General features: G+C 37.4%; 1 protein-coding gene across 1 annotated transcript; it reads left to right on the top strand.

Moving 5' to 3' along the window:
• The first annotated feature begins 1,440 nt into the window (after window positions 1–1,440).
• Window positions 1,441–1,640, top strand: LOC114680400 (cytochrome c oxidase subunit 7C, mitochondrial-like). The gene has a single exon (XM_028853178.2). The coding sequence runs from the start codon at window positions 1,449–1,451 to the stop codon at window positions 1,638–1,640; it is 192 nt and encodes a 63-aa protein (XP_028709011.2). The 5' UTR covers window positions 1,441–1,448.
• The last annotated feature ends 9,959 nt before the right edge of the window (window positions 1,641–11,599 follow it).

The following is an 11,599-nucleotide window of genomic DNA, read 5'->3' as shown; positions in this document are numbered from 1 at the left end:
GTGTTTCTGCAACATCTTTAGCAGATCACCTGGAAGGATGGCTGGTGTGTTTCAGTCTTGAATTGAAAAGACAGCCCTGATAGCTAGGTAACATTCCCTTCTCCCTTTCACTCTTCCAACATTTCCTCCTTTTGTTGTTGTTGTTGTTGTTTGTTTTTTTGCTCTCCAAAAATTTTGTAGTTTATTCCTTGCTTTCGGCTCCTCTTCTCTTGCAATATCTGGAGTGGTACACGTTTTTATTACTTGACACTGACCAGTTCTCTCTCTGGTGCTGGGATCATCTCTTTGACATCTTCTCTAGCAAGTATCTATTCTCTGCTAATATTCACCTATTGAGGTGAATGTTACACTCATATACATCCTGTTTTTCAAAAGCTTCCATTTAAAAAAGTTTTCTCTTATATTAACTTGAAATCTTCCTCACCTTATTTTCCTTTCAATTCTATTAAGTGGTTTCAGAACAAACAACAAATAATATACCCCTTATCCATGACTGAATTCTGAGACTATTAGAGTTGGATCAAAGACACATAGATGCACTTAAAATTATTTACTCAAATACTGACAAACCATGTGAAGAATGCAGATTCAGATCTTTGACCAAATGGACATGCTGATATTTGACACAGTATATGAAATGTATCCATTCAGTCACTGACTCAACAGATTCATTATTATTCATTTGTTAAATGTTTGTAAGTGTTTGTTAAACACTTCTGAAGCCCATCCTATAATCCAGGCAAATTTCCAAATATGTGGGATGGTATCAGTGAGCTAAATAGACTAGCCCCATAAAAAGCAGAAGAGAAGAGGCTGAGGTGAGCACATCTGAATTTTTTTATGCCAAATCCACCAATTAGAGGAACCAATCCTCCTTCTCCAACGAGAGTGACCAGGAATCATGGAGAGAAACCAGAGGCTAGCTGAAGTCGAGGTGCGGGGGTCTCTTTTTGGAAACATGAAGCAGGGAGAATGAGGCTCCCTTTGGCTTAAACTAGGCATGGCCAATATTAAAATGCAAACGTTGTAGGAGATGTCACAGAGCAAACCTTATCTTTCATTTAGATATCAGGCTGATATTTCTATGAACAGCTTTTGTAAGTGGGCATCAGTTAAAGACTCTAGAAACACTGGAGTTAGTGATTTTCAAAATATTTAACAGTTTGTCATGAACACTGGCCAGTGTGAGTGGACCCTGGCGGTAATTTTCCGTATGGCCACACCAGTCGAACAGGTGAACTTGTCATTGGACACGAAATAACTGAGGAGAGAAGCTCAAGGCAGTCAGTTATAAGGAGGAATTTGGAATTACTAGAGATAAAGTCACTCGTTTTTGTTTACTGACGCCTGGCCCAAACACAACTCTGATTCTAACAAGGTCTTGGTGAGGTGCCGCCGTTTCATCCGTCCTCGGTCTCTGCGCCTTTCGCAAAGCTTCCAGCAGCGCTATGTTGGGCCACAACATCCGGAGGTTCACAACCTCTGTGGTCGGTAGGAGCCACTATGAGGAGGGCCCTGGGAAGAATTTGCCATTTTCAGTGGAAAACAAGTGGGCGTTACTAGTTAAGATGTGTTTGTACTTTAGATTTGCGTTTGCTGCACCCTTCCTTATAGTAAGACACCAACTGCTTAACTCATAAGGATGTTTCAGTTCATCCATTTAACAGATATGAAGAGCATTTTAAGAGATATAGCCTCTGGAAATGGATCAAACTCTAACTCATGGCATACTGGATATGTTTGTCAATAAACTTATGACATGAATGCTTAAGGCCTCTTTTTTGAAATAGGGAATGTAATACTTGGCCATTTGCCTACTTTATTTATTTGAGTAACATTCCAGTATTACTCTGAGATTTAGCTTATTTAATGGTGTTAAACTGAGGTTATATTATTAAATTTTTGATTCCCACATCAGGATTTTGTTGGTAATTTATGCAATAAAAGGGAAATACAAATCAAAAAAAAAAAAAAAGAAATTATACAATCAAGAGTCACTTTCACTCTGAAATGTAAAAGATTGCATTCAACTTTTAAATTATTTGGGAACATAGTCACTTTTCCATACATTCCAGAAATAACTTTTTATTTGAAACTCTTTTAAATGTGTATTTTGCTCCTTAACTGACTAGAGTTTTGAGCAAGCTTCTAGCTGTGCAAGTAATCATTGCATATACTTATTCTTATTTTAAAACATTTTATCATTTCATATTTTCATTCTTATTTCTATAGTATGTCTTATTTTGTATTTGTAAGTGTTATGGAAATATTTGATGCAATATGAATAATCTTTACTTGTCACTATTGTGGTTACTAGTTCCTTGTAAGGCATTTTTTTTTTATCAGAAGGCTAATTTGTAAATATTGTAAAAATTTTAATAGCTTAAATCGTATATACAGCTAACTAAAACATTGCATTAATGATCAGTGGGGCTTGTGTCATTAGATCAATGTATTGAGCTCCTTTTCTTTGCAGAGGCTTTAGACTTGAGAGGGGCCTGGACTCGCCAGGAGTGAGGGTTTAACATGTAAGCCAGCAGTGTCCTTACAAAGATGTGCCCATTTTACATATAAAGAAACTGAGTCCCAAAGAAATTCAGTACCCTACCTTAGGTCAGAGACCACGGAGGAGAGCCAGTATCTGAAGCAGGTCTTAGCCAGTTTGATGCTGGGATGGGATGGGGGTGAGAACTCTGGCCCTTGGCCCCTGTGATTCCAAGTATGGGGTGGGTATGATGGCTAGCTGACTGGGGGTGGGATGGGACGGGATGGGACGGGATGGCCCGGTTTAAAGGCCAGCGTCTTCCTGCCTGCAAACACCCCCTCCAACCTTGATTCCAGGTCAGCAGGCTGAGGAGGATAGCCCTGTAGTGGACTGCTTGGAGCTCTCAGGCAACCCTTGTGGCCAGCTCTGCCAAAGCAAATCACTTAATTTCCTGGAGCCGGAAACTCAGTTAGGCCCAAGTCTGGTATGGAATGGAAGAGGCACCCAGTCTGGGCCTCTTACCCCTCTATCAGGTAGAAAGAATTCAGTGGCTAACAGAGGAACTCTGTATCTCATGCTCAGCACTGCACTTGGAACAGAAGACCCCCAAGACCCATGCCTGAAGCATCTGGGTTCTCAGTAGTCTCTGCCAAGCCAGGTCTGAACTAGGGCAAGGGCTCAGGTAAATTTGCCTCAGTGAGCTCTGGAAGGCCAGAGGACCAAGGACGGAATGTACCCAATGGATCTGCCCTCTGCTACCCTCTCCTAATCAGAGTTAGGCTTTTGCTTTCACCAGGTGACAACCCCTAGAATTTTAATAGCTGCACCCAAGGAGCACCAATGAAGGGAAAGCAGGGATGGGCCAAGGTGATGGGGAGGGACAAGAACTAATAGCCCCCACTAGTTTGGCTCTTCCTGGCGGGTTGCCAATGTCCGGTAGCCCTCACCTAGTGCTGACACCTGTACATAGGGTCTCGGTTCCCACTTTATGAAAACAAGGCCTAACACAGAATCCTTTTAGCCTTCACTCTGTCCTGCCAAATCTCTTAGCCCTAGTCTCTGGATTGACTGTCTCAAGGCTCCAAAACCCACCTTATTCCTCCTGAGGTTTCTTGGAGTGCAGCTTGCGGGGGATGCTGTCATGCAAACTGCTCTGCTGGGTCTCAGTAGCCTTTCTTCGGGAGCCAGGCTTTGAGCTGCTGGTCAAAGTAGCACTTGACCTGCAGGGTACCTGTCAACTCTTTGACCTGGGTAATGCATGTCTTTGCCAGCAGTGGACTCAGAAAATCTTCCACATTTTCCACATTCTTCTGCAGGACCCAAATATGCTCCTCCGCCTTCCCGACCAGTTGTAGACAGGGATGCTGTATATCTGAGAGCACTGCGCTAATTAGGGCAAGTTGGATGGCTGTCTTTGCGAGGCTGCCAGCTAGTAAAACTGAGATAATGTTCGTGCTTTGGGGGCATGAAGATGCTGGTAGGGGGTAATAGGCACTCCACAAATTGGTATTCGTCCATACACTCTACAGACTGGGGTAATCTGGAGACCCCTGAACCTGGCTCAGCTACATGGTGAAGAGCCAGACTGGACGCTGGCTCTCCAGTCCAGCAGCGCAGCCCAGAACATAGATGTTGCCCTGTTCTGTCCTTGGGCTCTAAGGCATTTTTCACTGAGGCCAAAGCTACTAAATTTTTGCAAAGTTGTTTCCATTTTATAATGCAAAATATTGTGACTAGATAAAACTTTTTCTAGACGACTATCTTATTTATAATTGTAATATTTTCCAACCCTGTCGAAACATGATATGCTTTTATAATTAGAAAAATATTTGCATTATTTAAATACTTCATACATATAATCTTGACACATTGGATTAGTTTTTTTATAAGTTTGGCACATATTTATTAAAATAGAATTGGAAAATTTTATAGTAAGCATACTTCTATTTGGTTGCATTGTTTTAAGAAACAACACAACTATATTCTCAGCTCTTGTTAAATATGTGTTTGCTTCAGTTAAGAACTTAGGAGATTTATTCTGAAGTCAATAGAAAAAACACAATTCCTTTCTAGGCGTGTTGCTTACAGGGTCTTGCTGAGGTGTATTGATCTAGGTTAGTATTAACGTAGCTTCATAGCCAGGAATCTCAATACAGATAAATAAAGGGCAACTGCTAGATTTTTAATTAGAAAAAAATACAACAAAGGCACTATTGTCTTGACATATATATATGTCACATATATATTGACACATATATGTCACATATATATTGACATATATACATATATATGTACACACACATACATATATACATACATATTTTAGTTATATAAACAAAGACCTTTAGATTTCACAACTTATTTTGTATTTAATTTGAATTTCAGTATTTGATGATTTAGTCCTTTAAAATGTTATACCATCATAATATATAAGGAGATTAATTATTTAACTTACATTTTAACACTACAAATTGTGATCTTTAGTATAAAAAACCTAACCTGCCAAGTTATAGGAACTACAGCTGTAATACAACATAGAACAAACCTTGTTTTTCACAGGTTTTCTCCAAATTCTCCAAATTATTACCTGATACTGATTCGATTTAATTAAGAAGAGTGAAGTGATAGTTCAGCTCTACTCAAACAGAAGACATGTACTTCCAAGAAGACGGAGTTTGCAAAGATCACATTGGCACATATTCTGTCCATAGATTTTCTACTGTGATTTAGCTGGATAAGCTTATGCTACACATTAGTGTAATAAGGCTAAAATTATTGATTTGTATGAAATGTAAATTAAGTTTTCAATATTTACCATTGGAAATGGGTGGTTTATATTTTTGTTTTTTCTTAGTTCAGGACCACTTGAATCCCCCCAGGAATCCACTGCAATTATTATATTCCAGTGTCAGTGAGTGAGAAAGAAAAGAAGGAGGATGTGTAAGAAAGGGCTTGGAGAGTCTGGGGGCCTATGTGAGTCTTTGTGCAAAGCATATTAACTCTGACTCTGCCCAAAACTTACAAAGAAGATATTCAGATGTATAATAATTCTCTATGTAGCTATGGGATATATGGGAGCCAGTATGTTATAGTGGTTAAGAATACAAACTCTAACATCACATATAGGTTCATATCTTCCCTTCAGCTCTTAAAATCTATGTGGATTGGACAGGTTAACTAATTTTCCTCTGTGTCAGTTTCCTTAGTTTAAAATAAGCATTTTAATGGTCTCTAATGTAGAGGCAATAATGCCTATAAAAGCCCGTTATAGTAAGCACATGATAGTAATTTCTCTTCCGTCTCAAATGTCAGATACCAGAATATGGGTATTCAGAAATGATCATTGTTGAGTTGATTCATTATTGTAAATGAGTTCAGCTTCTCTCTGACCACCTGATTTTGTTACCAATCCAAATTGATTATAATCACCTTTGCAGTTGTGGTTTACTCATTATCTCTGAAAATATAATTTGAGTCTGTGCATTTAAAAGAAAGAATGACACATTTTTTATTGAATGAAGTTAAATGAAATTCATCTCATTTTTTTCTTTTCCTAATTTCAAAAACTAAATTGAGATACAAAAATGTGAGATTAAAAGTGTTTCTATATTTAATGTTTCTATATTCTATATTTAAATGTTTACATCATGTCCTGGAATCGAATGAGAGTTAGAAATAAATATATATGCCTTTACGGTGCATGAATAAATGCATATGCCTTATCGTATGCATTAAATGTTTCTTTATTTAGATGTCCAGTTACACTGATATACGATAGCTCTTTGAAAATGAGTAATTGGTCCTTATAAAAGAGGAAATTGGGATGCAGAGACAGACAGAGGGAAAAAACTATGAAGACACAAATTCTTCACCAAAAACTGTGAAGAACAGCCTTGTGACTGGAGTGATTCATTTACAAACCAAAGAATACCTGGGGCTACCAAAAACTGGGAGATGGGCCTGAGAAAGACCCTTACTGGGAGCTTTCACAGGGAATGTGACCTGCAGATGCCTTGATTGTGGACATCTAACCTTCAGAACTGTGAGACAATAAATTTTTGTGTTCAAAATCACCCAGTTTAGGGGACTTTTTTTTACAGCTGTCCTATCAAACTAATACCGGACTTAGGATCACATTTAAACAAGGATTGAGGATTTTAGATTCCTTCCATACCACAAACAGAAATAACAAGAATCTTTAGGGTTTTACCCTGTTTTTCATCGACAACCAGCCAGCACTAAATATGAAGTTGCCATAAAGCAAATTTGCTATATGTAGATTTCATGAGGGTTGTTTCCTCACATAGTTTGTTTTCAGCTCCCCGAGTATCCAGGACTTTAAGAAGAAAAATACATCTGTCCAGAAATTCTTGGGAATGTTGTATGCAATCAACAGAATTTGTCAATTGTATCAGTTTTCCTATAATTGTTCCAACAAATTACCATAAACTTAGTGGATGACAATAGCACACATTTATTATTTTACATTTCTGAAAGTCAGAGATCTAAAATCAGTCACTGGGCTAAAGTCAAGGTGTAAGCAGAACTGATTCTTCTGGAGGCTCTAGGGGAGACTCAACTTCCTTGCCTTTGCCACCTTCCCATCCACATTTTTCAGTAGATGACCTCTTATTCCACATTTAAACATAGCAGCATATCAACTTCTAATCTCTCCTCTCTCCTCTCTCTTTGCTTCTGTTGTCAGATTACATTTACTGTCTTTGAACTGTAAGCCAAAAATAGGATTCTAAGTCCCCCAGTCAACTGAATGAACCTCTCCTCTTGGCCAAGGGCATTCCACAGAAAACCTGAAAAGCTAGTTCTGGCGGTGATGGGAAGGAGAGGTCAGACATGTCTATACTCTCCTCTCTTTGGAGTTCAGGGACAACTGATCATTATTAAAAGTAAAACAGAGATCTTAAGACTGACTAAACAGACTCTAGTGATAAGATGCCAAATTCCAACCTGACTCTAGTATAGCATCACATGACAGACAGCAGGCCCTGAAAGAAATCAAAGTATTTTACCCCCAAATATATTTCTTTTATATATTTTGAAATGGTCCTGCTAAGCTGTCTTTTCTGGGAAAAATCGACATTCTGTAGAGAATGTAGATTCTCTACATGTAGATCCTTTATAGGACTTTTCCTGATCCAGGAGAGATCAGGTGTATGGCACCTGTTTAGGTCTGATTAGAAATATTTCCCATGTCTTCTCTCTGAAGTCTAATACTTGGAGATTTCATTTGCATAATAAGCACCTTGGTCTCCACAACTCTTTATCTTAACACAGACATTCCTTTCTATTGTTTCCAGGTCTTTAGATGATAACTTAACTCTCTCAACCAATTGCCAGTCAGAAAATCTTTGAATCCACCTCTGACTGGAACCCACCCTCCCCCACGATCCCCTCTCACCACCTTCGAGTTGCCCCACCTTTCTGGACCAAACCAGTGTCTACCTTGCATGTATCGATTGATATGTTATGTGTCCCTAAAATGTATAAAACCAAACTCTAATGCAACTATGTTGGACACATGTTCTCAGGACCTCCTGAGGCTGTGTCATGGGACTTAGTCAATCATATTTGGCTCAGAATAAGCCTCTTTAAATATTTTACGGAGTTTAACTTGCCTTGTTGGCAGAACCTCCCACCTTTCTCTCGTAAGGACCCTTGAAACTACCTGGGGCCTGCCCAGATAATACAGAATAATTTCCACATCTCAAGATCCTTAACATAATCATACTGCAAAGCCTCTTTTGCCATGTAAAATAACATATTCATAGATTCTGAGGATTACAATGTAGACATTTTTGGAGGACCCTTATGCAGTCTACCACACCAGTAAATATTATCTGCAAAGTACATTGCTCTAAATATCAATTAAATCTTAAAAGAGCCTTATAAAAAGTTGGTCTTTCAAAACTATGCCTCCAGAAAAGCTGACAGAAGAAACCCAGTGCAACTACTTAGTTGACTTAATGTAACTACTATGTTCTTTTGATGATAATCCATTTATTTCTTCTGGAAACGTTTATGAAACATCTGCTAATTTATAAACACCTTTTACATTTCTCCTTCATGCACACTAGTTGAGGAAGGAGACTATAACAAGTAAACAAATAAATAAATGCTATACTTTCAGGTCTTGAGAAGTGCTATAAGACAGAAGATAAAGTTAGGTAAGGAAACTGATAATGAATGATGGATTACTGTTTTAGATGGGGACATATCTCTGCAGATAGTGACATTTGTAGAGGTTTGAATTAAATGAGGAAGGAAGAAAAGTAAATACTTGGCTATGGATTTTTCCAGGGAAGAAAATTGATATTATGAAGTTGTTTGTATCAAAGACACATTGTTCTTAAGTTAGTGATAATTCATTATACCTTAATCAAAACAAGAAATTGTTTTTTAATCAGTTGTCATGTCAAATATAGCCTAAGGATTCTGACACAGAGTAACAAATGATGCTTCCTCAGATATGCTTATGTAGAAATAGACTCACTTAAGGTATGTGTCCTTAGATGAAATCATATCCACAATCTTCTAAAGGAGTAGAGCTGAAGGTCATTACATAGCTCTTGCTCTTAAAAGTCCTGAGCACATTTTGCACAAAATATTCTTTATTCATTGGGGTGACCTGTTATAGCACCTGTAATATAACATTCATCATCAAAATGGCTTTGTTTGTATAAGCATTGGTGTATGCAATCCTTAGAGAGAGCTCTTTTGCTAAATAAGGGCCAAGGTACTTCCTCATGCAGCAAAGAAGCAGGTCAAGAGCTGTACTGGACAGCCAAGACTTCATGCTTCCTCTCTGCTTCATAGTTACGTATATGAAATTGAACTGATAATGAAGCACAATACTCTGTAAAATATCTGCTTCTTGTGAGTCTGAGTTGGCAAAACATTTCTTTATATTTCTCATTGTCTAATAATTTTTCCTAATAAGAGCCACTGAGAGTATGTTATTATTCAATTTAATTCAGTAAGTCCTCATTTAAGGGCACCAATTTGTAGCACAAAATTAGATAGTATGCAAATGCATAATAAATGAGTGAAATAATTACTTTTTCAAGCAACTTATAATCTACTTGAATCATTTCAATTACAACTGCATAAATATCAGAACATCACTTGAAGAAGCTTCTGTGAGCTCGTGAGAATTTTACACACAGTAGGTTTTCAAGGATTGTTGGCTGAGAGTAATTGAGTCATCGCTGAGGCTAAGTTAGAAAATTATTAAGTCTGGTTCATTGTCCTCTGCTTCTATGCCCTCTATTAATGCCATAAGAATAAAGTCAATTCGATAAGAGAAAGTCCGACCTGACAGATCAAGAATAAATAAATATGAGAACTGTATCATTATTGTGCTGGGAGAAAATTGGAAAAACTGATTTAGACTTTCTATTATCCTTTAATATGTAACACTTCAATTTTGAAAACTAGATTTTATTGTGTAAGGCTACAAACACTATCACTCTAAAAGTCTAGGTTGATATAGCAAGGAGAACAAACTAAGAATAAAAATGGGGATAATTAAATTTTCTACAAGTACTGGTAATAATCAGGGCTTAATATCTCATTGAATTCCTATAGATTAGAACTGAAAGTGACTTAAATAACTAACTGAAGTTATTGATTGGTATATATAGTGTAGTGATTCCTTAATGTATGTAATAATTACTTTAAAAAGTATTTTAGAAATATTCCAAATTTTATATCAATTCAGAGCTCTATTATTTTAATGTCTATATTCTTTTTGTTCTAATTTCTCTTGGAAAAAAAAAACATGGTGAATTGAATGCCCACAGTTTGATGTGGGGGTACTAATGATGGCTAACACCTATCGAACGCTTCCTACATTTCAGGTACACAGGCTTTATGATCACATGCATTATGTCATTATGTCTTTCAGCTACCTGAGGAGGTCCATATTTCATAGTCTTTGTTTAATACATGAGAAAATGGGAGTTAAGGAAAATTAGGGTCCTTGCCTTGTTAATACATCCAGGACATAGGAAACTTGGAATTTGAACACCTGCCTGTGACGCCAGTGCATGCTTTTAACAACAACCTGATAACTTCTCACTTTTACTCCCATCCTTGTTTACCCAGTCTGTCCACCGGGAAATGCTAGTTCACTTAAGACTCAGATCAAAGTTCATTTCCCATCAGAATGTTTCTCTGACTATTCCAGATACAGTCTAATGCATCATCCTTTTCTGATCTGTAGAGAACATTAAAAGGTTGTTTAGTTTTAAGCTTTTCTATAGCTGAGAGAGTTATTTGATGGAAGAAAGTTCTACATGAACTGATGAGTACAGGATTACCTATGATATATAATTTACAACTAGAATGAGAATAGCTAAACACTCCTAAACAAAGAACTTTGAACACCTTTAATAATTTCAAGGGATTTGCAGGCATCAAAATAGATGTAGTAACACAATGAATGTCCAGATAGGTAGATTTGATTTCTGAAATTGCTCCTTGTTCTGACTCTGTTGAGAATTCCCCAATTTACACATCACTTTACTCAATTTGCTTCTCGTTCAATGTGCTGACTCTAATAGTGCCACTTCTCCCTCTCTTCCCCATCCAAACCTCTCTCTCTCTCAGAAATAGCTGCTTTCCCAAGAAAATTGTTTTCAGCATATTCTTTTCTGCATATTCTACCCCAATAACCCACAAAAAGCAACATATTGCAGTTGTAGTAACTCTATCTACCAGTAAAATTTCAAGATTGGAAGTATAAACCAATTAATATAATGAACTTATTAGGCAACCTAACGATGTTAGGAAATCACTTTGCTCACCACTGAAATGGTGTCATTGGGATGGTTTCCTATGATGGGCAGCACTGAGCACCTTGGTGAGTACCTGGCTGTAAGATCAATTTAACACAGAAAGTTTGGAACATGTTAAGTTGTACTAATACATAAAATAAAACAATGCTAATTAAAATAAAATGAAAGTATGTGGTTTGTCCCTCTTATCCTGGGGGTAATAGTCTTGTGATTGAGTCAGAAGGCAATACATTGTCTTTGAAGTGTTGTGTTTTCCTGACTCATGGTTACCTGGGTGTATACTCTGATATCTTTGGGATAT

This window comes from Macaca mulatta, chromosome 8 (assembly GCF_049350105.2).
Source record: "Macaca mulatta isolate MMU2019108-1 chromosome 8, T2T-MMU8v2.0, whole genome shotgun sequence".
Lineage (NCBI taxonomy): Eukaryota > Metazoa > Chordata > Mammalia > Primates > Cercopithecidae > Macaca > Macaca mulatta.
This window is presented reverse-complemented; position numbering and strand designations above follow the sequence as displayed.